Source organism: Rhinoderma darwinii, chromosome 9 (genome assembly GCF_050947455.1).
Source record: "Rhinoderma darwinii isolate aRhiDar2 chromosome 9, aRhiDar2.hap1, whole genome shotgun sequence".
In the NCBI taxonomy this organism is placed as follows: domain Eukaryota; kingdom Metazoa; phylum Chordata; class Amphibia; order Anura; family Rhinodermatidae; genus Rhinoderma; species Rhinoderma darwinii.
Window position 1 is genome coordinate 261,567 of NC_134695.1, and position 26,560 is coordinate 288,126.

Here is a 26,560-nt window from a genome sequence, read left to right on the forward strand (position 1 = left end):
TAAAAAGTATTTAAAATGGTTTTCCTTCATATACTGAAGTTCAATTTGTACCCAGCGTTTAGACAAATCTTTAGACCATAGAGGACGAATTTGATCCAATATACCGGCTCTATAGTATTGTAAGATAGACGGGCAATTCAGTCCCCCTAGCCTAGGAGGTAAATACAGGATATCTGCTTTTATACGTGCTTTCTTTTTGTTCCAAAGGAACTGTAGGATTAGTTTTTGAAGTCTCTTTAGATATGAAATAGGAACAAAAATTGGACTGTTGCGAAACAGGTACAGGATTTTTGGTAGGACGATCATCTTTACTGCCGCTATCTTTCCTAACCACGATATACCAGGAGTACGAAGGTTAGCCAGATCTGTCTTGATTTTTTTTAAGAAGAGGCAAGTAATTTGATGTAAATAGTTTAGAAGGTGGGTATGTCAGCTTGGTACCTAAGTATGTTAGTTCGTCAGTCACCCATTTTAACTGAAATTTGCGGGTGAGCGTGGTACGATGTGATTTTGGAAGGCCTAGGTCTAAAATGTGACTTTTGGATAGGTTTATTTTATAATAAGAGGCATCACTAAAGTTTTGAATTATGTTCAGTATTCCTTTGAGGGATACACTAGGATTAGAGACAGCTATCAGTACATCGTCCGCAAACAATCCTATACGGTGTTCCTCATCCCCGACCTTTATACCTGTGATGAGGGGAGAAGATCGTATACAGTGAAGGAAATAAGTATTTGATCCCTTGCTGATTTTGTAAGTTTGCCCACTGTACATGAACAGTCTAGAATTTTTAGGCTAGGTTAATTTTACCAGTGAGAGATAGATTATATTAAAAAAAAGAAGAAAATCAGTCAAAATTATATATATTTATTTGCATTGTGCACAGAGAAATAAGTATTTGATCCCCTACCAACCATTAGCCCCTTAAGGTCGCAGCCTAGTTTGGGCCTTAAGGCTCAGAGCCCATTTTTTAAATCTGACATATTTCACTTTATGTGGTAATAACGTCGGAATGCTTAAACCTATCCAAGCAATTCTGAGATTGTTTTCTCGTGAGACATTGGGCTTTATGTTAGTGGTAAAATTTGGTCGATATATTCAGTGTTTATTTGTGAAAAATTGCAAAATGTAGAGAAAAATTTGAAAAAATAGCATTTTTCCGAATTTAAATGCATGTGCTTGTAAAACAGATGGTTATACCAGCCAAAATAGTTACTAGTTCACATTTCCCATAAGTCTACTTTAGATCTGCATAGTTTTTAGAGCATTATTTAATTTTTCTTGGACGTTACAAGGCTTAGAACATAAACTGCAATTTCTCATATTTTTAAGAAAATTTCAAAAGCCTTTTTTTAAGGTACCTGTTCAGTTCTGAAGGGGCTTTGAGGGACCTATGTATTAGAAACCCCCATAAAACACCCCATTTTAAAAACTAGACCCCTCAAAGTATTCAAAATAGCATTTAGAAAGTTTTTAACCCTTCAGGCATTTCACAGGAATTAAAGCCACGTGGAGGTGAAATTTGCAAATTTCCTTTTTCTTGCTGAATTTCAATTTTATTCTATTTTTTTTCTGTAACAAAGAAGGTTTTACCAGAGAAACACTGCTAAATATGTATTGTCCAGATTCTGCAGTTTTTAGAAATGTCCCACATGTGGCTCTATTGCGCTCGTGGACTAAAACACAAGCCCCAGAAGCAAAGAAGCACCTAGTGCATTTTGGGGCTTCTTTTTAATTAGCATATATTTTAGGCAGCATGCCAGGTTTGGAGAGGTGTTGAGGTGCCAAAACAGTAGGAATCCCCCAAAACTGACCCCATTTTGGAAACTGCACCCCTCAAGGAATTCATGTATAGTGGTTGTTACCATTTTGACCACGTAGTTTTTTCACAGCGCGTATTTGAATTGGGCTGTGAAATTATAAGAATGACAATTTTTCCAATAAGATGTCATTTTTGATCAGAATTTCTTATTTTCACAGGGAACAAAATGCCCCATTTTGTTGCCCAATTTGTCCTGAGTGTGGCAATACCCTATTTATGGTGATATACTGCCGTTTGGGCCCATGGGAGGGATCAGAAGGAAAGGAGCGCTATGTGTTCTTTGGAGCCCAGATTTTGCTGGATTGGTTTTCGGGTGCCATGTCACATATGCAGAGCCCCAAAAAGGTATCAAAGCAATGGAAACCCACCAGAAGTGACCCCATTTCGGAAACTACACCCTTCAAGGAATTCTTTTATGGGTGTTGTGACCATTTAAACCCCACAGTTTTTTCACAGAATTTATTTGAATTGGGCTGTGAATTAAAAAAAATGTAATTTTTTCCAATAAGAGGTAGTTTTGGCTCAAAATTTCTTATTTTCACAAGGAATAAAATACCCAATTTTGTTGCCCAATTTGTCCTGAGTGTGGCAATACCCTATTTGTTGTGATAAACTGCCGTTTGGGCCCATGGGAGGGCTCAGAAGGAAAGGACCACCATGTGGCCTACTGGGAATTTTCTGGTGCGAAGTCATGTGTGCAGAAGCCCCTGAGGTATCAGTACAGTTGAAACCCCCGAGAATTGACCCCGTTTTAAAAATGACACCCCTTAAGGAATTCATCTAGAGGTGTAGTGAGCATTTTGACCCCACAGGTATTGTGTAAAAGATAATGCGCAACAGATGGTGCAGAGTGAAATTTGCAATTTTGAATATATTTGCCATGTCAGTGTCCGATATATTGTGCCCAGCATGTGCCACCGGAGACATACACCCCATAAACTGTAATGTGGGTTCTCCCGGGTACGGCAATACCCTACATGTGGCTGTTATTAGCTGCCTGGGTACACGGCAGGGCTCAGAAGGAAAGGACCACCATTTGGCCTACTGGAGCTTTTCTGGTGCAAAGTCTTGTACGCAGAAGCCCCTAAGGTACCGGTACAGTTGAAACACCCGAGAAGTGACCCTGTTTTAAAATCTACACCCCTTAAGGCATTCATCTAGAGGTGTAGTGAGCATTTTGACCGCACAGGTATTGTGTAAAAGATAATGTGCTGCAGTTGGTGCAGAGTGAAATTTGCAATTTTCTATACATATATGCCAATTCAGTGTCCGATATATTGTGCCCAGCATGCGCCACCGGAGATATACACCTCAAACTGTAATGTTGGTTCTCCCGGGTACGGCAATATCCTACATGTGGCTGTTATCAGCTGCCTGTGCACGCAGCAGGGCTCAGAGGGGAAAGATGAGGAGGGGTAAGCTGTGTGAAGTGGATCAGAGCGAGTAAAACTGGGGTAGATTAAAAATAAAGGGATGGATGATAAATTTTAAAACACTTTCATACAGAGCTCTGGTTTTTCGGGACACGCGTCACATTGATATATTGTGTCCCTCCTTATCCCCCTCTTATAGCAGACTTTGCACCTCTTTTGACTTTTTCCCTTCTTGCCAGTTTGGGGAACTTCTCCTAAAAAGTGTTGCCCTGGTACGATGCGTGTGGCCTCGCTTCCAGAAGTACTGTAGGGCTTCAGGACTTGATCTGACAAGTCCACCCCTCCCATGTACCTATTGTAGTCCAGGATGGAGTCTGGTTTGGGGGTCTCTGTACTGGTACCTCGTACAGGTACATGGGTACTGGTGTGGCATCTCCCCATCTTGTACTTGACACACAATATGTTGCTGAGAGAATGTGCCCTGCTCTCACCCCTTCTTGTTTGCCCAAGCAGAGTCTTATGGAGGCCTCTCAGATTTCTTCTAGCAGTGCCGCATGCCGCAGGACTTCTGGAAGCGAGGCAGTTGAAGAGTGGGACGCTGGTATAAAAATTATCCAGGTAGAGTAGGTAACCCTGGTCCAGCAGTGGGTGCACCAAATCCCACTCAATTTTTGTATTAACTCCCAGTAAGGGGGGGCATTCTGGGGGCTGAATACTAGTGTCCTTCCCTTCATATATCCTAAATTTGTAGGTATACCCTGATGCACTCTCGCACAGCTTATACATCTTCACGCCATACCTTGCCCTCCTACCCGGCAGGTACTGGTGGAATTGAACTCTCCCTTTAAAATGTACCAAGGACTCATCAATAGAAATAAACTTCTCGGGGCTGTATGCTTGGGAAAAACGGGCACTGAAACGGTCTAATAGGGGTCTCCGTTTATACAAACGGTCAAAACTGGGGTCATTTCGGGGTGGACACTGCTCATTATGAGTATAATGTAAGAAGCGAAGTATTGCCTCATTTTTATTTTATTTTTTAGTTTCCAGCTCATTTCTGAAGTTGCTTTGAGGGGCCTATATAATAGACACCCTTATCAAACACCCCATTTCAGAAACTAGACCCCCCAAAGTATTCACAACAGCATTTAGAAAGTTTATTAACCCTTTAGGTGTTTGACAGGAATTTAGAGCAAAGTAGAGGTGACATTTAATAAATTTAATTTAATTTATTAGGCACCATGTCCGGTTTGAAGAGGTCTTGTGCTAAACCAGTGGAAACCCCCCAAAAGTGACCTCTTTTTGGAAACTAGAGACCTTGAGGAATTCATTGTAGTCTTCTTGGGGTGCATGCGACTTTTTGATCAGTTTTTATTCTATTTTTAAGAGGCGTTGTGACTAAAAAACAGGAATTTTACTATTGTTTTTTGTTATATTTTTTTTACAGCGTTCACCATGCGCTATAAAATGACATATTCACTTAATTCTGCGGGGCGATACGATTATGGCGATACCATATGTTTATAGTTTTATTTTATGTCTTATGGCGTTTGCACAATAAAATAAATTTTGTAAAGTATAATTTATTTTTTGTTACACCTTACTCTAAGAGCCAGAACTGTTTTATTTTTCCATCAGGAAACTCGTGCGAGGACTTAATTTTTGCGTAACGAACTGTAGTTTCGATCAGTACCATTTTTAGGTACATGCGACTTTTTGATCTCTTTTTATTCCATTTTTTGGAAGATTAAGTGACCAAACCATTGTGATACGTTTTTTTATTATTTTGTTTTACGGCGTTCACCGCGCGGGATAAATAACGACATTGTTTTGTAATTCAGGACACGGCGATACCAATTATGTATGGTTTATTTATATATTTTTATTAATAATAAAGGACTGATAAGGGAAAAAGGGGCATTTTTACTTTTACCACTTTCAAAGCTTTTATTTTCTTATTTTTACACAACTTTTTTTAACTTTTTTACACTTTTTGTACTTTGTCCCACTAGGGGACATGAGTGCAGGAGGCTCTGATCGCTATTCTAATACACTGCACTACATACGTAGTGCAGTGTATTAGAACTGTCAGCTGTTCGCTGACAGCAAGCATAGTGGGTCCTGACTTTGTCAGGACCCACTATGCTTCCGTCGATGGCGTAGCCAGAGTCCATTGTTAGGATTTTGGTAGCCATCGCAGCCCGCTATCATGTAGCAGGCCGGCGATGGCAGCTTAACCCCTAAGAAGCCGCGATCGCTATTGAACGCGGCTTCTATGGGGTTCATCGGCGGGGACCACCGCGATCGGTCCCTGCACAATAAGCTCTGATAGCCTGCTGTCGGAAACAGCAGGTATCACAGCTTAAACACGCGCCGGGGAAAGATGACGCCGTGTTAACTCAGGTCAGTACGATTACGGAGCTGAGCGCGAACGATGCGCTCAGCACGACGTAATAGTACTGACCTGAATTTTTAGGCTAGGTTAATTTTACCAGTGAGAGATAGATTATATAAAAAAAAATTGAAAATCACAGTCAAAATTATATATATTTATTTGCATTGTGCACAGAGAAATAAGTATTTGATCCCCTACCAACCATTAAGAGTTCAGCCTCCTCCAGACCAGTTACATGCTCCAAATCAACTTGGTGCCTGCATTAAAGACAGCTGTCTTAAATGGTCACCTGTATAAAAGACTCCTGTCCACAGACTCAATTAATCAGTCTGACTCTAACCTCTACAACATGGGCAAGACCAAAGAGCTTTCTAAGGATGTCAGGGACAAGATCATAGACCTGCACAAGGCTGGAATGGGATACAAAACCATAAGTAAGACGCTGGGTGAGAAGGAGACAACAGTTGGTGCAATAGTAAGAAAATGGAAGACGTACATGACGACTGTCAATCGACATCGATCTGGGGCTCCATGGAAAATCTCACCTCGTGGGGTATCCTTGATCCTGAGGAAGGTGAGAGCTCAGCCGAAAACTACACAGGGGAACTTGTTAATGATTTCAAGGCAGCTGGGACCAGTCACCAAGAAAACCATTGGTAACACATTACGCTGTAATGGATTAAAATCCTGCAGTGCCCGCAAGGTCCCCCTGCTCAAGAAGGCACATGTACAGGCCCGTCTGAAGTTTGCAAATGAACATCTGGAGGATTCTGAGAGTGATTGGGAGAAGGTGCTGTGGTCAGATGAGACTAAAATTGAGCTCTTTGGCATTCACTCAACTCGCCGTGTTTGGAGGAAGAGATATGCTGCCTATGACCCAAAGAACACCGTCCCCACTGTCAAGCATGGAGGTGGAAACATTATGTTTTGGGGGTGTTTCTCTGCTAAGGGCACAGGACTACTTCACCGCATCAATGGGAGAATGGATGGAGCCATGTACCGTCAAATCCTGAGTGACAACCTCCTTTCCTCCACCAGGACATTAAAAATGGCTCGAGGCTGGGTCTTCCAGCGTGACAATGACCCGAAACATACAGCCAAGGCAACAAAGAAGTGGCTCAAAAAGAAGCACATTAAGGTCATGGAGTGGCCTAGCCAGTCTCCAGACCTTAATCCCATCGAAAACGTATGGAGGGACCTGAAGATCCGAGTTACCAAGCGGCAGCCTCGAAATCTTAATGATTTACAGATGATCTGCAAAGAGGAGTGGGCCAAAAGTCCATCCAACATGTGTGCAAACCTCATCATCAACTACAAAAAACGTCTGACTGCTGTGCTTGCCAACAAGGGTTTTGCCACCAAGTATTAAGTCTTGTTTGCCAAAGGGATCAAATACTTATTTCTCTGTGCACAATGCAAATAAATATATATAATTTTGACTATGTGATTTTCTTTTCTTTTATATAATCTCTCTCTCACTGGTAAAATTAACCTAGCCTAAAAATTCTAGACTGTTCAGGTCTTTGACAGTGGGCAAACTTACAAAATCAGCAAGGGGTCAAATACTTATTTCCTTCACTGTATGTTGTGCAAAAGGTACCATCATAATGGCAAAGATGAGGGGTGACAGGGGGCAACCCTGTCTTGTCCCATTAGTGATTAGAAATGTGTGATATAAGAAACCTGATGAGTAAACTGTAGCGCTGGGAGAGGAATATAATGAGAGAATAGCTGAAAGAAAGGGACCCAAGAATCCAAAACGCTCTAGTACCATACCTAAATAACCCCAATGGACTCTGTCAAACGCCTTCTCCGCATCCAGGGAGAGTAACAGGGAAGGCGTCCAACACGAGTGTACTATGTCAATAATATCAACAAATCTCCTCGTACCATCCAAAGGTTGGCTATTTTTAATAAAACCCACTTGGTCAGAGTGGATTAGGGAGGGAAGAATATTAATAAGACTAGACGTTAACAATTTGGAAAAAAAAATCAAAATCAGTATTTAGTAATGAGATTGGTCTAAAATTTGCAGGAGTGTCTGGGGATTTGCCTGGTTTGGGAAGTGTAATTAAGGCATGTAACATTTCTTCTGGAACTTTTCCTGTTGAAATGATATTCTGAAAACATTGTAGGAGATGTGGGGCTAATGTATTTGAGAATTTTTTGAAATATTCGTTTGAGAAACCATCTGGACCAGGAGACTTGTTGGTTTTTATTATTTCTAACCTTGTCAATGTCTTGACTATATTTTCTAGTCATTTTGCAACTCATTTGATAAATATAAGTGTGAGTTTTCATGGAAAACACAAAATTGTCTGGGTGACCCCAAACTTGTGAACGGTAGTGTATTTTTGAGGTAATCGGTTTTCTAATGGCAAGTAGGGTGGAAATGACCGATTCTGAGAATCCTCTCTGCCTAAGGATTATCCTTTCAGTTTCCAGGCTGTCAGATGGAGTTTCTGAATGTTGGGGTGTATTACTGGGCCCTGATATAGAAGATCTGACATGTTTGGGAGAACCCATGGTTGGTGTGAAGACATTTTCCTTAACCACGTGAACCATGGTCTCTTTGGCCAGAAGGGGGCTATTAGTATCACACTGGCCCGGTCTTCTCTGACCTTTATTATTACTCTTGGGAGGGGGTACAGGGGGGGGGGGGAGGCGTATCCTCTCTCTTGACTCCAACACTGGGAGAATAGGTCTATTGCTGTTGGGTGGTCTGAAGGGTTTAGGGAGAAGAATCTCTGGGTTTTTCTGTTTTCCTTGGACGTAAATAGGTCTATTGATGGGGTTCCCCATTTGAGGAGGATTTCCTGAAATACGGTTGTATTCAGGCACCATTCTGATTGGTGAAGCCTTTCTCGGCTTAGGAAGTCTGCCACCTGGTTGTCTTTTCCCTTCAGATGAACAGCTGATAGAGTCAATAGGTGGTGTTCTGCCAGAGAAAATATCTGTGAGGATAAGTCCATCAGCGAGGCCGATCTCATACCCCCCAGCCGATTTATATAAGATACTGTGGTCATGTTGTCTGAATATATTTTTAAGTGTTGACCTGAGATTGCATGCATGGATCTCTTCAAGGCCTTAAGAACTGCTGCCAGTTCCCTGAAGTTGGAGGATCTCTGAGCGGTCTGCTGATCCCACTGACCCTGAAGAAGGAGTCATAATGAGCTTCCCACCCCCAAGTACTCGCATCTGTGGTCATGTTGAGCGTAGGGGTTAACTTCCATGGAATACCCCTCATGAGGTTCTCCCTGTTCAACCACCATCTGAGGGACAGCCTTGCTGCGGAAGAGATGTGTAAGGGTTTGTCTAAGGAGAGACTGCTCCTGTCCCATTGATTTAAAATGTCCCACTGTAGTGGCCTGGATCTGAAGTGAGCCCATAGTACGGCTGGGATGCATGATGTCATGAGGCCCAGGACTGACATAGCTTTCCTGAAAGAGGTCGTATGGCTCAGGTAGATCTCCGATATCCTGCTTATCAGGGGACTGATTTTTCCTTCTGGAAGGAAGGACATCTGCTTGGAGGAGTCCAGCAGAGTTCCTAAGAATACACATCTTTTTGATGGGTTTAAATTCGATTTTTTTAAATTTATGTTCCATCCTAATTTTGTTAGTATATCTCGGACTATTTGTATCTGTAGGGTCAAGGTTTGAGATGTTTCTGCAACCAACAGGAAATCGTCCATCCTGATGCAAGAGGTCATTTCCGCTATCAGTTTTGAAAATACCCTTGGGGCTTGTGAGATGCCAAAGGGGAGGGCTCTGTATTGTAGGTGAATTACAGACCCGTTGAGTGTCACTGCTACCCTTAGGTATCTTTGATGATGATGACATATGGGTACGTGATAGTAAGCATCCTCTAGGTCTATTGAGGCCATCATAGAATCTCTGGAGAGGAGATTTATAGTTTATGCGATGCTCTCCATGCATAATTTTTTTTGTAGGTCAGATAAAAGGTTTAATTTTTTTAGATTTATAATGACCCTGTGTTTTCCTCCTGGTTTGTTCACAAGGAAGAGAGGGGAATAAAAGCCTTTACCTGTCTCTATGCTTGGAACTTGGATTAAGATTTTTTTTATGAGTGACAGAACTTCTATTTCTAGGATCTTTTGTTGGTCTGGGCTCCTTAGGGCCCTTGTGGGAAAAAAATCTGCCTGGGGGAAGAGATCTGAACTCTAGTACGTACCCAGTTTTTATAATTCCTAGAATCCAAGGATTTGCTGATATTTTTTGCCAATCCTTGAGAAACAGGGAAAGACGACCCCCCCCACTGTAGGTTCTGTGGCGTCATTGTTGGTCCCTATTTTTAGGGTCCTTCTGGGGCCTGAAGAGAAAGGACTTATTCTTCCTAGTAAATCTTGAGGGTCTAAAGTCCTGTCCCCTAGGGTTAGGTCTTTTGTTATTCGGCCCTTTGGGACGAAAGGAATCTCTTGTTGGCCTTGCTTGTGCATCTTACTATCTGATGCTTTTTCCAGCAGGTCATCAAGCGGGGGCCCAAAAATCTCCTGAGCAGGGAATAGCACACAGCTTCCCTTTGGATCCGGTGTCCTTTCCAGGTTTTTAGCCAGATAGCTCGTCTAGCAGAATTTGACAGGGCCGCTGATCTGGTGGAAAGGCGCACAGTATCTACTGAGGCATCTGCCAAGAAATCTGCGACCTTGGAAAGTGTTGGAAGGGAGGCTAAGGGTATGTTCACACGGCGGGGTCCGTAACGGCTGAAATTACGGGGATGTTTCAGCCTGAAAACATCCCCGTAATTTCAGCCGTACCTGCATGTGCAGGCGCTTGAACGCCGCGTCAATTACGGCCGTAATTAGCGCTGCTATTCATTGGAGTCAATGAATAGCGGCTCCAATTACGGCCAAAGAAGTGACAGGTCACTTCTTCTACGCGGGCGTCTATTTACGCGCCGTCATTTGACAGCGGCGCGTAAATATACGCCTCGTGTGAACAGACAAACGTCTGCCCATTGCTTTCAATGGGCAGATGTTTGTCAGCGCTATTGAGGCGCTATTTTCAGACGTAAATCGGGGCAAAAACGCCCGAATTACGTCCGTAAATAGGCCGTGTGAACATACCCAAAGATCTGATCCCGAGGGGTCTTGTCTTTTAAATGTAGATCCAATTTTCAGAGATCTAGCCACACAAGTGGCTGCAATGCCTGGTTTAAAAGCCCCCGTAGAGGCTTCTCAGGTCTTTTTAAGGTAGAAGTCGGCCTTCCTATCCATAGGGTCAGACAAGGAGCCTAGATCTTCAAAGGGAAGGAGGTGTTTCCTTGATATCTTGGCTACTGGAGCGTCAAGTCTAGGGATGTTGTCCCAGTACTTGCATGCCTCGTCCTCAAAAGGATACTTCCTTTTGAGAAATTTGGGAATACTAGTTTTCCGATCAGGATTTTTCAATTCTCTTTTAATGAGGTTAGATATGTTTCTATGGATAGGAAAGGTTCTATTCTTCTTAGGTCCTAGGCCTTGAAACATTATGTCCTGGACGGACCGAGGTTCTTTAGGATCATCTATATTCATAGTCGCCCTGTTTTTAGGAGTAGGTCTATGTCCTCGTCCTATCTCCCTCGTCCTCACCTGAGGAATCAAAGGAGCTGTACTCCCCTTCTTCACCTAGTTGAGTATCCTCTTCAGCTGAGGAATCAGAATCCATCCGGCTAAAAGAGGCGAACGGAGGATCTCTTTTCCTCTTAAGGGACTTTAGCGAGTTCCTAACTTCAGCCCTTACAATATCCTTGATACTTGTGGCTAAGTTTGTAGACTCTTCTGATATGTTGTCTAAAAATTTCTGACAGAGCCTTTTGTTATAGGATGATGCGATGCAAGTTTATTTTTACATATCACACATTCCTTGTTATGAGCCTTATCCTGTTTTTTCCTAGGACAATCCCTGGCCTAAACATATGTACAAGAGAAAGGGAACAGTATTAGGTAAGGATGAGGTTTTTTATCTTACCCCATATTCCTGGCGTCCTCAAGTACCAGACTGGAGGAATTGGCATCCGAGCAGTCAGTGCGTCCTGGTGCTTCTCCTGGCGTTTCCATAATGGAGGAAGGAGACTGGAGACCAAAGCTCCTGCTGTTTCTGGCCTAAATAGGCCATGGATTGGCTGGGAGGCCCTCGGCTCCGGACGCTGGAGCGCCTCCTCCCCACGTGGGTCACCTGAACACCGCCCCCTGGAGTGTTGGACGCATCACCGCCCGGAAGTGACGTGTCGCGGCGACCGGAAGTGCCAGTGAGAGCGCAGGAAAGCCTCCAACGCTGGGCATGGTCCGGCAGAGCCGAACGAGACCCCGGGAATCCGCTCCCCGCCAGAGGTAGGCCCACAGTGTGGACCTTAAACCACCTCCTTTTGCTGCAGCAGGAGGGAGGCGATGGACCGGGAGAGGAGGGAGTACCTGTACCAGACTCAAGGTTGCTCCCTCTAAAGGAGACTTCTACCTTTCAGAGCACCCCTAGTGGAATAAGGTGAGACCTTGCTAGGGGGTCTGAAACCCTGGGAGAAGTGCTTTTCCTCAGGACAATCCTTTCATCCGGAGGACAGGAAACCTGACTGGGTGTGTGGAGAGGTGTGTAAATTTTTATATCCTCAGGTTTCCTGTCCAGCGGATGGGACGTCTCCCCAGGGGTGCTGTCATAGGTGAAAGGGTAAATAAAAGTTAACCCTTCCAATAAAAATATATTTTGTTTTTCTGGTAGTGTGCCATATGTTTCTAAAAAGTGTTGAGTCGCTCTTATTCCAAGTTTGTGATCAATATTTGAGTATAACGAAGTCACATCTAGTGTCACCAACATATAATTGTCTTTCCAAGTTTGTTTTTGTAGATCTCTAATAAGACTTGTAGAGTCTTTTAGATATGATGGTAATTTAGTGACCAGGCTTGGTAAGTGCAAATCTATGTAATTCGATAATTGACTGGTTAAAGAGTTAACAACTCAATTATCGAATTAAATAGATTTGCACTTACAATGCCTGGTCCCTAAATTACCATCATATCTAAAAGACTCTACAAGTCTTATTAGGGATCTACAAAAACAAACTTGGAAAGACAATTATATGTTGGTGACACTAGATGTGACTTCGTTATACTCAAATATTGATCACAAACTTGGAATAAGAGCGACTCAACACTTTTTAGAAACATATGGCACACTACCAGAGAAACAAAATATATTTTTATTGGAAGGGTTAACTTTTATTTGAAATCATAATATTTTTACACATAATACTCATCTGTACAAACAAAAAAAGGGGTACACCAATGCGAACAAGGGTAGCACCTAGCTACGCGAACTTATTCATGGGACATTTTTAGTCCCAGAACATAGAGAACAACCATAAATACGCAAAAAATATAGTTTACTACGGTAGATATATTGAAGACCTGTTCTTCATATGAGCTGGTACCCAAGAAGGACCATTTTGTAAAAAATGTAAATGCTAATGATTTTAGAATACAGTTTATTGCCAGCATATCAAAATAAAAAATTATCTTTCAAGACCTTGAAATTGGTCACACATTGAATAAATTTATCACAAAAACCCACTTCAAAGATATAGACAAAAATAGCCTTCTAAATTTTGACAGTGCACACTACAAAAGGTGGACCACAAATGTCCTACATAGTCAATACAGAAGGATTAGAAAAAAATGTTCATCAACAAAATTATACATTGGTCTACGTATAATTTCGTTGAACAATTTTTTCTAATCCGTCTGTATTTACTATGTGGGACATTTGTGGTCCACCTTTTTGTAGTGTGCACTGTCAAAATTTAGAAGGCTGTTAATCTCTACATCTTTGAAGTGGGTTTTTGTGATAAATTTATTCAATTATGATCAAAAATTTTACAAGATAGGTTAAAAAAAAAAGGCTATCCATCGAGTTTGATCAAATATGCATATAAAAAAAAAAAACTTCGCTACTACACAAGAAATTTGCTTAACCCCTTCCCGCTCCTTGACGTACTATTACGTCATGGCAGCTGTATCGTTCGCGCTCCATGCCGTAATAGTACATCTTGGGAGTAACGGCCGTTTCGGCCGTCCTCCCGACACATACAGGAGCTGTGACGCTGCTGTCTTGTTCAGCAGCTGTCACAGCTCCTACAGCGGGGACCGATCGCTGTGCCCCCGCTGATTAACCCCTTAAAAGCCGCGTTCTATAGAGATCGCGGCTTTTTAGGGGTTAAGCTGCCATCGCCGGCCTGCTACGCGATAGCGGCCGGCGATGGTGACTATGGCAACCGGACACCAAACAATGGCGTCCGGCTATGCCATAGACGGAAGCCTAGTGGGTCCTGACAACGTCAGGACCCACTATGCTTGCTGTCAGTGAGTAGCTGACAGTTGTAATACACTGCACTACGCATGTAGTGCAGTGTATTAGAATAGCGATCAGGGCCTCCTGCCCTCAAGTCCCCTAGTGGGACAAAGTAATACAGTAAAAAAAAAAGTAAAAAAAAAAAAAAGGTGTGTAAAAATAAGAAAATAAATGATTTAAAAGTATTAAAAGTAAAAATCCCCCCTTTTCCCTTAACAGTTCTTTAATATTAATAAAAATATATAAACAAACAAAAACTATACATAATTGGTATCGCCGCGTCCGTAACGACCTGAACTACAAAACTATTTCGTTATTTATCCCGCACGGTGAACGCCGTAAAATAAAATAATAATAAACCGAACCACAATTCTTTGGTCACTTCACCTCCCAAAAAAATGGAATAAAAAGAGATCAAAAAGTCGCATGTACCTAAAAAATGGTACTGATCGAAACTACAGTTCGTTACGCAAAAAATAAGTCCTCGCACGGCTTTATTGATTGAAAAATAAAAACGTTCTGGCTCTTAGAATAAGGTAACACAAAAAGTGAATGATTGTTTACAAAACGTATTTTATTGTGCAAACGCCATAAGACATAAAAAAAAACTATAAACATCTGGTATCGCCGTAATCGTATCGCCCCGCAGAATAAAGTGAATGTCATTTATAGCGCACAGTGAACGCTGTAAAAAAAAAAACGAAAAAACAAACAATAGTACAATTGCAGTTTTTTAGTCACCATGCCAACTAAAAATAGAATAAAAACTGATCAAAAAGCCGCATGCACCCCAAGAAAACTACAATGGATTCCTCAAGGGGTCTAGTTTCCAAATTGGGGTCACTTTTGGGTGGTTCCCAATGTTTTGGCACCACAAGACCTCTTCAAACCGGACATGGTGCCTAATAAAAAAGAGGCTTCAAAATCCACTAGGTGCTCCTTTGCTTCGGAGGCCGGTGCTTCAGTCCATTACCGCACTAGGGCCACATGTGGGATATTTCTGAAAACTGCAGAATCTGGGCAATACGTATTAATTTGCGTTTCACTGATAAATCCTTTTGTGTTATAAAAAAAATGGTATAAAGAGGATTTTCTGACCAAAAAAAATTTTTTAATTTCACCTCTACTTTGCTCTACATTTTTGTGAAACACCTAAAGGGTTCATAAACTTTCTACATGCTGTTGTGAATACTTTGAGGGGTCTAGTTTCTAAAATGGGGTATTTCATAGGGGTTTCTAATATATGGGCCACTCAAAGCAACTTCGGAACTGAACTGGAACCTAAAAAAAATAAATAAATGAGGCAATACTTCGCTTCTTACATTATACTGATAATGAGCCGTGCCCACCCCGAGATGACCCCAGTTTTGACCGTTTGTATAAACGGAGACCCCTATTAGACCGTTCCAGTGCCCGGTTTTCCCAAGCATACACCCCCGAGAAGTGTATTTCTATTGATGAGTCGATGGTACATTTTAAAGGGAGGGTTCAATTCCGCGAGTACCTGCCGGGTAAGAGGGCAAGGTATGGCGTGAAGATGTATAAGCTGTGCGAGAGTGTATCCGGGTATACCTACAGGTTTAGGATATATGAAGGAAAGGCCACCCCCAAACCAGACTGCATCCTGGACTACAATAGGTACATGGGAGGGATGGACTTGTAAGATCAAGCCCTGAAGCCCTACAGCGCCATGCGGTGTGGTATAAGAAGCTGGCCGGGCACATCATACAGATGGCATTGTACAATGCGTACATGCTACGTCGATGTGCAGGCCAGACGGGAACTTTCCTGGAATTTCAAGAGGTGATTATTAAGAACCTAATCTTTAGGGACCAAGAAGGGGGGGCACCCAGTACTTCTGGAAGCGAGCCCACACGCATCGTACCAGGGCAACACTTTCCAGGAGAAGTTCCCCAAACTGGCAAGAAGGGAAAAAGTCAAAAGAGGTGCAAAGTCTGCTAGAAGAGGGCGATAATGGATGACACAATATATCAATGTGACACGTGTCCTGAATAACCAGAGCTCTGTATGAAAGTGTTTTAACATTTATCATACATCCCTTGGTTTATAATTTACCCCAATTCTACTTACCCTGATGCACTCCACACAGCTTATCCCCCCTCGTCTTTCCCTTCTGAGCCCTGCTGCATGCCCAGGCAGCTGATAACAGCCACATGTAGTGTATTGCCATACCCGGGAGAACCCACATTAGTTTATGGGGTGTAGGTCTCCGGTCAAAATGCTCACTACACCTCTAGATGAATGCCTTAAGGGTGTAGTTTCTAAAACGGGGTCACTTCTTGCGGGTTTAAACTGTACTGGTACCTCAGGGGCTTCTGCATACATGACTTCGCACTAGAAAATCCCCAGTAGGCCAAATGGTGGTCCTTTCCTTCTGAGCCCTCCCATGGGCCCAAACGGCAGTTTATCACAACAAATGGGGTATTGCGGCACTCAGAACAAATTGCGCAACAGAATGGGGTATTTTGTTTCTTGTGAAAATAAGACATTTTCAGCCAAAACTACATATTATTTGAAAAAAATAATTTTGTTTTCATTCCCAGCCCAATTCAAATAAGTTCTGTGAAAAAACTATGGGGTCAAAATGGTCACAACACCCATAAATGAATTCCTTGAGGGGTGTAGTTTCCAAAATGGGGTCATTTTTGGTGGGTTTCCAGTGCTTTGATACCTCTGAGGCTCTGCAAATGCGACATGGCACCCGAAAACCAATCCAACAAAAACTGGACTCCAACAAACATATAGCGCTCCTTTCCTTCTGAGCCTTCCCATGGGCCCAAACGGCAGTTTATCACCACAAATGGGGTATTACCACACTAAGGACAAATTGGGCAACAAAATGGGGTATTTTGTTCCCTGTGAAAATAAGAAATTTTGATCACAAATGACATTTTATTGGAAAAAATGACATTTTTTTCATTTCACAGCCCAATTCAAATACGTGCTGTGAAAAAACTGTGCGGTCAAAATGGTAACAACAACCCTAAATGAATTCCTTGAGGGGTGTAGTTTCCAAAATGGGGTCACTATTGGGGGATTCCTACTGTTTTGGCACCTCAACACCTCTCCAAACCCGGCATGCTGCCTAAAATATATTCTAATAAAAAAAGAGGACTCAAAATGCACTAGGTGCTTCTTTGCTTCTAGGGCTTGTGTTTTAGTCCACGGGCGCACAAGGGCCACATGTGGGACATTTCTAAGAACTGCAGAATCTAGACAATACATATTTAGTAGTGTTTCTCTGGTAAAACCTTCTGTGTTACAGAAAAAAAAATGAATAAAATTGAAATTCAGCAAGAAAAATGAAATATGCAAATTTCACCTCCACTTTGCTTTAATTCCTGTGAAATGCCTGAAGGGTTAAAAAACTTTCTAACTGCTGTTTTGAATACTTTGAGGGGTCTAGTTTTTAAAATGGGGTGTTTTATCAGGGTTTCTAATACATAGGCCCCTCAAAGCCACTTCAGAACTGAAGAGGTACCTTAAAAAAAAGGCTTTTGAAATTGTCTTAAAAATATGAGAAATTGCCGTTTATGTTCGAAGCCTTGTAACGTCCAAGAAAAATAAAAGAATGTTCAAAAAACGATGCCAATCTAAAGTAGACTTATAGGAAATGTGAACTAGTAACTATTTTGGGTGGTATAACTGTCTGTTTTACAAGTACATGCATTTAAATTCTGAAAAATGCAATTTTTTCAACATTTTCTCTAAATTTTGCAATTTTTCACCAATAAACACTGAATATATCGACCAAATTTTACCACGAACATGAAGCCCAATGTGTCACGAGAAAACAATCTCAGAATCGCTTGGGTAGGTTTAAGCATTCCGACGATATTACCACATAAAGTGAAATATGTCAGATTTGAAAAATGGGCTCTGAGCCTTAAGGCCAAAACTAGGCTGCGTCCTTAAGGGGTTAATGGAAAAAGTGAAAGAAATAAAGACAGAATTTAGCACAGAAACTATACCTAGAAATTACTCTAATAATTTTCTGACAACATATAATAGTGATCATAAAATGATCCGAAGTTCTCTAAATAAAAATTGGAACATTCTCCAAAAAGTGACCCAATTTTAAATAAAATTAATCCACCGAAACCAGGTATTACTTTTCGCCGTGGGAGAACAATGAAGAATATACTGGCATCTAGTAGATTAAGGGCAAAAACTAATGCTTCAATACCCCATCCATTTACAAAACCTGTAGGGATATTTAGATGTGCCAAAAAAACCTGCCTATGCTGTTCAAACATTAATGCTATAAAAAAAAAGAAGATTATGTCGAAAGTAACCAAAGAAATATTTCAAATCAATTCTTTCATGAGCTGCGACTCTGATCATGTAATTTACATGATAGAGTGCGAATGTGGGTTACAATACATAGGGAGAACTAATCAGACACAAAAGATATAGACTCAATGGACACCGTTTTAATGCAAAAAAGGGTTTTCTTAAACACAGTTTATCCAGACATCTGTCACAATACCATCAATCTAATTTCAAAAATATCAAAATTTCTCCTATTGAACAGATAGATATAAAAACATACAATAGAGCACTGTTACTGAACAAACGGGAATCTTTTTACATTTTTAAATTTGAATCCCTGAGCCCAAACGTGCTGAATGAAAAAATAGATTCAGTATGATCACAACAAAGTAAAAATAAATATACCTTACAGAATAGATAGAAAACAAAGAAAGAAATAACAAAAGAAAAAACTAAAAATATCCCGGTAATATTACCTTTAGCATTTTCTCTTGTTCATGAAGGTTTATGACTATTTGGAGAATATCAATGGTCTAGGATGAGCCAACAAAAAAAATATTAAATTTAAGATCAGTAAGTAAAAAAGAATAGCCTCATCAGAATAAATTTGCTAAAAGTACACTAGGTCGCATATGAAAGAAATAAATCTGATACAAAATATAGTCTAGAAAAATGTTGTAAATAACATGAATAAATCGAGCCCTGCAGGGTTCTGCAATATAAGTTGAAATGTGCCAAAATATAATTCTTATAAACAATTTGTTGGTAAAATAAACAAAAAACAAGAAATTCTACATTAGATGGAAATATATGTAAATATGATGTCTAGAAAAAAAGAACGATCCTCACTCACCTTTTGAAAAGCTCCCACACTGAACTAGGACCTTGACAGTTTAACCCGGATGTGACTCATAAAATATGGCTATTTAATATGCAGGATGCCTAAGATTTTTATGCCTGACGAAGACCTCAGCACGAGGTTGAAACGCGTTGCAGCAGTCTTTTTTTTTATCCATTTTATTGTTTTACAACTAATTGTCCAATAAAAAGTTTTATCCTACACTCTATGGGTCCGTGGTAACTACCGCAACAGATACACAGAAGCACCCGAGGCAAGGAGCACTTTTTTCCCTATATAGCTATGCTTGATGACCACGTCGAGGAAACTCCAGCTTAGGAGGTATCCACCGTGGGTCTGCTCCAGAGGCTAGCACAGTGCTGATAGATAGAAGGGGCTGCCAATTAGTGCAGTGCGATATCTGTCTCTATGTGTACCTCTGCCCGCCCTGCCGTTGCTAGGCAATGGCTCTGTCACACACGGATGCCATCCGTGTGCCTCCAGTTTTTTTGACGGCCCCATTGACTTGCATGGGCCTCTTGGTCACGGAATCTCAGACCAAAGTAGGACATGCTCTACTTTGGTCAGAACCGGGACCGTCAAAAAAACTGAATTGTGCATGGCCCCATTGAAATGAATGGGTCAGGGTGCTAGCAGTCTGAAAAACAGCTAGCACCCTGAAGAAAAAGACTGAAGTTGGCATGAAGCCTAACTAATAGCCAAAGATCTTACCTCAAAATAACTCTCTGCATGAAAGACAAAGAAAGGAGTCTGGATTTTTTGTAGGTCTCCCCATGACTGTCCTGTCGAGAAGCTGTAATACAGTGATTCATCTTTGAAACTTGCAGTCAGTTTAAAAGGGGTGAGGTTTTTAGATTTCAATAAGAGGCTTATCCTATAAGAAAATAACACGCGTCAGATCCTGGTGTAAAATATGTACTGTGGATGGTATGTTTATAAACCTGCAAGAATACATCTGATAAGTACTGTCCATTCAAGTGTGATCATGTCCAAAACAACACATCATTGACCAACAAGGCCAAATATATACATAGAGAAGTAGGTTTATGTATGCACAACCTGGGCACAAGCAAAAAGAAACTAGACAGAACAGAAAAAAAGTCATAATATCTACAGATACATTGGCCAGTAAATAAATCTAACGAACGTGAAATTTTTGGCTTGTGTGTTTCTCAAAAAGTCAAAGAAATATTCTCCTAGGAGATCAGGACTTTATATGAGTAGTTTACCCCAAACATTTTTGACCTTGTAATTGTGTTTAAAATTAAATATAGTTCTGATGCGATAGTCCTTTAATAAGAGAATGTTTCTTTCAGAAACATATGCCATATTTTACAGTAAAGTGAAACTCCATCTATGAATTGCATTGGCAATATAATAAGCAAATTATATATTTAAATACAAAATATATATATTTGTACTAGATCTCCACTACATTTTTTGCTGGTTTAACATTTTAGAATATAGTGATTTCGATTACATCTGATAATTGTAGGTTAGCTGCTGTTGACTGATCTTATTATGACCCGTTTGCACAACAGGTGTAGTTCGTTCTCATGTACACTGCCATATTACAGATAAGTTATATGGTGCCCATAGGCTGCTCTTGGCTCATACTGTACCTCTAAGTGCATCTGATATATAAAAAAACTTGTATGCACATTCGCTTATTATATTATGCAGGTATAGTATTCTTACCCATTGCTTTTTGGGGAGGATACAGTGTCTCACGGGAAAAAAACAAAAAACAGTGACTTGTGTAATATGGATCTATACGACTGAAGTGAATACTTAATGATTATTAACAAATGAATATGCAAATAATCTGATAAACAAATACTTTACTCTTAAATTTTGTATTAAGTGTTAATGAACCAATCACACTCAAATTTCTAGAGACACAAGATCTGTCAACAGCAGGTTGCTAGCAATTTCCAAGTATCAAACATGTAAAAAAAATGTAAAAACATTAATCAGGGTAGTGGATATACTGTATATATTACAAATATTATATAGTTTATTGACTATATAACCAAGATCAGTCAAAGGTAAAAAACTTGACTTACATAAATGTGTCAGATGCAAGAGGCCATACAAATAATGCATATGGCTAGCTAATAATATCATATTCATCACAGAAAACATCTCTCTGCTCAGGCAGAACAGCCAATTACGTATGTAGGTATTTAACTCAATTACACAGATTATAATTTATGTGAAAAATAATAGAATGTTCCATGCACAACAGGCTGAGAGCAGCCAGGTTCTTACTTATAAGGCTGGGTTCACACGTGGCGGAATTTCACTTAAATTCCGCTGCGGACACTCCGCAGCGTTAATCCGCAGCGGTGCCGTTTGTCCATTGACTTACACTTTAATTTAGCAGTGTTCGTTTAGACGAGGCGTAAAATTCCGCTGCGGAGCATAGGCTGCGGAGCGGAATTTGGTGTCCGCAGCATGCTCTGTCTGTTGCGGAGCAGTGGCGGACTCATGGCGGAATTTCTCCATTGACTTCAATGGAGAGTCAAAATTCCGCAATGAAGTCCGCAGATCTTATGTGTGCTGCGGAGCGTATTGGTTTTACTACCATGACATTTCTTCATTCTGGCTGGACCTATGTATTTCTAGGTCTACAGCCAGACTGAGGAAGTCAATGGGGCTCCCGTAATGACGGGAGCGTTGCTAGGAGACGTCTGTAAATAGTCACTGTCCAGGGTGCTGAAAGAGTTAAGCGATCGGCAGTAACTGTTTCTGCACCCTGGACAGTGACTACCGATCTCAATATACATGTATCTGTAAAAAAACATATAAGTTCATACTTACCGAGAACTCCCTGCGTCTGTCTCCAGTCCGGCCTCCCAGGATGACGTTTCAGTGTAAGTGACGGCTGCAGCCAATCACAGGCCAAGCACAGGCTGCAGCGGTCACATGGACTGGCGCGTCATCCAGGGAGGTCGGGCTGGATGCCGAAAGAGGGACGCGTCACCAAGACAACGGCCGGTAAGTATGAAAATCGTTTACTTTCACTAGGGAAAGTGCTGTCCCTTCTCTCTATCCTGCACTGATAGGGAGAAGGGAAGCACTTTTCCCGCAGTCCGCAGCAGCTAGTCCGCATCAATGTACTGCACATTTTGTGCAGATCCGCAGCAGAATCTGCAACGCAGATTCTGTGCGGCATTGATGCGGACAGTTGCGGAGGAAATCCGCCACGTGTGGTCATGCCCTAAGAGTTATTTTATGACCTACAGTATAGAGAACAAACTATAACACAAAATATTATATATTAGATCCATATGACATAACAGAAAGCATAATAATAATAATAATAATAATAATCAACAACAGCAACAATAATAATAATAGCAATAAACATAAATCTACTGACTCTTCTGGGTTACCAGTCACCAAACCGCAAGCCAAGATCACGTGACCTTCTGACAACCCCATAGGAAATGACTTAGACAGGGGAGGATTTTGCTGTTTGAAAAGGAAAAAAGGTAATTCTAAGAATGATATCCTGTAATAAAAGGAACTATCTCTATACATTATAGAAACTTTGATTATGTGGAAAACATATGCAGAACTAAGGCCCCATGCACACAACCGTAAAAAAAAAACTCTGTTTTTGCGGACCGCAATTGCGGTCCGCAAAAACTGAGCCATTCACTTTCATTGAACACTGACACCTTTCCGTAGCACTACGGAAGGGTGTCCGTGCCGTGGAAATGTTCCGGGAATTATGGAACATGTCCGTTCTTTCGCATTTTTGCGGGCCGTGATCCCATACTTTGTATGGGAGCACGGCCCGAAAATGCGGCTGTCAATCAGCGGCCGGCCGTGCCCACATTCGCGGGCCGTGATTGCGGGCACGGTCGTGTGCATGGGGCCTAAAGCTTACATCATATGACTGTAGCATGGTAAATGTATAGGCAGACACTTACAGACAATGGCAGGCTGTGAGATCTTTCTATGGGGGTAGATGCACACTCCAGTGTTTTTTACCGTACAAATATTCTACATAATATTTTATATATGTAAAAGAACTTACCAGATCTGAACTTCCAGGTTTTAGAGGCTTAAAAAGAACACAACAATAATTAACATATATTAACTTAAAAAGTTAAATATTTAGCTTTGCACAAGATTTTCACTCTTTGATGAAGACCAAACGCCTTATTGCAAAATAGGTGTTGACCCATTAATATTGTGTGCAGGGGTGGACATGAGTATAGCCATAAGGGGGGGGGACCGAGGTCATGGTCGCACGGGTGAGGCCAAACGTAACGACAGCGGTTCAGCCGAATTGTGGACACATTGTTAATAAAAACTCTACGGTCATTCGGTTTCATCTCAATCCGGCGCTGTTTTTACAATGCTCATTTATGTGCAATGAAACTCCAAAGTGGAACTTATTTTCAAACCCTGAAGATTGAGGACAAAGTGTTTTGTCATACTGAGGCTTTACCTAGGGTATAAACCTAAAATTACAATATCAGAACTCTATACATTACCTGACACAGTGGGTATTCTGTCATTGCATCATGATAAGGCTATTTAAATGACAAAAACAGTTGTTACAGCTTATCATATATAAAGATTATATTTCCTACATATAAAAGATAAGTCAATAGGATAAAAACATGAATGGAAGTAGTATAGAAATAATAAAAATTAAAAAAAATGTTAAGTTAAAAAAAAAAAAAGGTATGATGAAATTTCCCAACTTGCATTACTGCTCCGAAATGAGATCTCCTTTACAGTGACATCTCCATAAATTCCTAAAGTGTCCACGTCATGGAGCGGAAGACGATAGGAAAAATCCAGGAAATGCTGTCCACCAATGCTGACCTATATTGGAGAAGAAAAAGGACATCACATAAGACATCTACAGCTTTGTTTATATTAACTCCCTGAACACTTATCCATATAAGCTTCTTTATCATCAACATAAGTCACACAGAGGGCCCTGTACATAGCATATGAAAAAAAAAACAGCAAAAGCTGGCATGAGTGCAGACCTGTTTGTTGGTTCACTTAATGCAGTTCATGCATGATAATCTGAAGATTAGATTTGTGTATCTAGATACTGAAGCTCTAAATTTACCCCAAATTTTGACAAAAATTTCACAAGTTACAAAGTTGTATCTAAAATTATGACAAATTGACAAATTTTTTCCTCATTAAAAAAAGAAAAAAACTGTATAGTGCATCTGTAAACATACCTTTAAAATCAAAGGCAAAGTTCAAAAAGGTACAAAATTAGTGGCGCAAATGTACAGTTGCTTAGAGAAGGCGTTAAAAGAAATTCCGACAGTCACATCATTCCAAATGCGCCAGATTTAATAAAAGGTGTGTGTTTTTTAATAAATTAGGTGCACTACACTAAAAAAATACTATTGGTGCAAAATACACTAATAATAATAAACGTGGGCTAATATGATACCACAACACTTATGATATATGATGCCACCTGTCTTATGCTACTGGCTTCCAAGTGTTGGGGTCTGGTTGAGACTGCTACCTCAGCCATCCCTATAACTGCGTCACCGTACATACCCACACACTGTTCACCGGAAAGGCAAAAAAGTGTCAGTTTGAGAGAGAAAAACAAAAACAAAAGAAAAACCCAGGAAACTGAACACTGACGTACATTTGAGCAGATGAAGCTACAAATCTGGAGGAAAATGGGTCATCCAATGTGGTTGTTACTTCTCATTTCGGAGATCTTAAACCATTCCTAGATCACTTTTCATAGGTCTCTTACCTTTACTTTATTAGCAAGAAAAAGGAAAAGGAGCACAAAAGACTCCCCTTTTCGAAGTGGGAAGCCTGAGAATTTTAGCTCTTCCAGCCACTGGTCCTTGCGCAGCGTATTGCAGATTACATGTGAAGACGAAGAGGAAAAGCGTGGATTGAAATGAAAGGCGACATCAGAGCGAGGACGAGTGCTGCAACCACACTGAAAATCAACTTGGAACCTGTGAAACATAAGCACAGTCATAGACTAGTTACAGTCATACTAAGTGTCTGGGGCCTACTAACTAAAATGGTGGGGTCTCAGGGAAGAGTTTACCAACAACATGCTGGTATTGCAGAAGGTTGGTAATCATTCACAGAATGCTCCATCTAATTTAATTCCCATAACAGACAGGTAACAAGCTTTTATAACTCCATCACATGCCACTGCCCTGGCCTACCATCAAGATACTGTAGATGCACACGAGTGGTTAAGGTCACATCACATTTTCGCCTTACATCAGAGGTACACGTCTGGATAATTCCCGACGCATCCCTCCGACGAAAGGCCAAAACATGTACCACTGTATGGCACACAGTGGGATACGTCGCCTGGGAACTGGTCCTGGAAAAACAAATGAAATCACGGTCCAGATTTAGACAGTGACATCAGGAGCATTCCCAGGGCCGGAGTGCTGGGCAGAGCATCTCCTATCATGCTGCCTGGGGACACCAGCGCTGTGGAAGCTCTTTACGTCACTGTTAATATACACTACCGTTCAAAAGTTTAGGGTCACTTAGAAATGTCCTTATTTTTTAAAGGAAAGCACAGTTTTTCTCAATGAAGATAACTAGAGATGAGCGAACCGGGACAACCGAACCCGGTTTCGGTCCGAACATCGTGAAAAGTTCGGTTCGCAGCGAATCCGAACTTCACCGGGTTCGGCCGAACCCGTTTTGACTGAACCCGGCTACATTTTGGCGCCTGCCACATGTTAGATGTAAAATGGAGGATTTCACAATATCACCTGACATCAGGCTACCCCATAATGCCTTGCAAACGGCTCTCCCAGCCAATCGGGAGGCAGCATAGGGGCGGGCACAAGCCTGCAATAAAAGTCTATGCACGGAGCTCAGCGGCCATTTTACAGACAGGAGCTGTAGGGATAGCATCTCTGTGCAGTTAGGGAAAGCTTTAGAAATCTAAAAGCCAGGAATCCAGCAATCGAAGGGGCTCATCCACTACAGCGGGAGTCTACTCTCAACATCCAAATTGCAATACAAATTCTCCATTTGTCAAGCCAGTGTGTGAATAAGCTTTTAGAAGGGGCTCATCCCAGTTAACATAACAATCCAACTTGCAATACAGGCAGCCTTTGTAGTACTACAACGTCCAGCATTCCGAGTGCACCGCGGAGTGGCCGATAGAAATTCTCATTCACTGCCATATGCCAAGCCAGTGTGTGAATACGCTTTTAGAAGGGGCTCATCCCCGTTGCATCCAACTTGCAATACAGGCAGCTGAGGCAGCCTTTGTAGTACTACAACGCCCAGGGCCAGCATTCCCCGAGTCAGTGCACAGTGGCTGATAGAAATTCTCATTGCCATTTGCCAAGCCAGTGTGTGAATACGCTTTTAGAAGGGGCTCATCCCCGGGGTTTTGATTCAACTTGCTGCACTCCAGCAGTGAAAGGTCTGGTAAAAAAAAAAAAAAAAGGTTGTGAAAGGACGGGGTAGAGGAA

At 41.3% G+C, this 26,560-nt stretch overlaps 1 protein-coding gene across 5 annotated transcripts in view; it reads right to left on the reverse strand.

The window, feature by feature from the left end:
* The window catches only part of LGALS12 (galectin 12), a 68,655-nt gene that overhangs the window by 7,073 nt on the left and 35,022 nt on the right, over window positions 1-26,560 (reverse strand). For 3 of the 5 annotated variants that reach the window (XM_075837165.1, XM_075837169.1, XM_075837168.1), the window contains exons 3-9: window positions 24,847-25,060; window positions 23,811-23,930; window positions 23,594-23,632; window positions 23,131-23,157; window positions 22,468-22,559; window positions 19,794-19,956; window positions 18,700-18,756 (exon numbers count right to left, since the gene is read on the reverse strand). In XM_075837165.1, coding sequence (XP_075693280.1) covers window positions 18,700-18,756; window positions 19,794-19,956; window positions 22,468-22,559; window positions 23,131-23,157; window positions 23,594-23,632; window positions 23,811-23,930; window positions 24,847-25,060 — 712 coding nt within the window. The remainder of the gene's footprint in view (window positions 1-18,699; window positions 18,757-19,793; window positions 19,957-22,467; window positions 22,560-23,130; window positions 23,158-23,593; window positions 23,633-23,810; window positions 23,931-24,846; window positions 25,061-26,560) is intronic. The other 2 variants (XM_075837167.1, XM_075837166.1) reach the window with 2 other exon arrangements.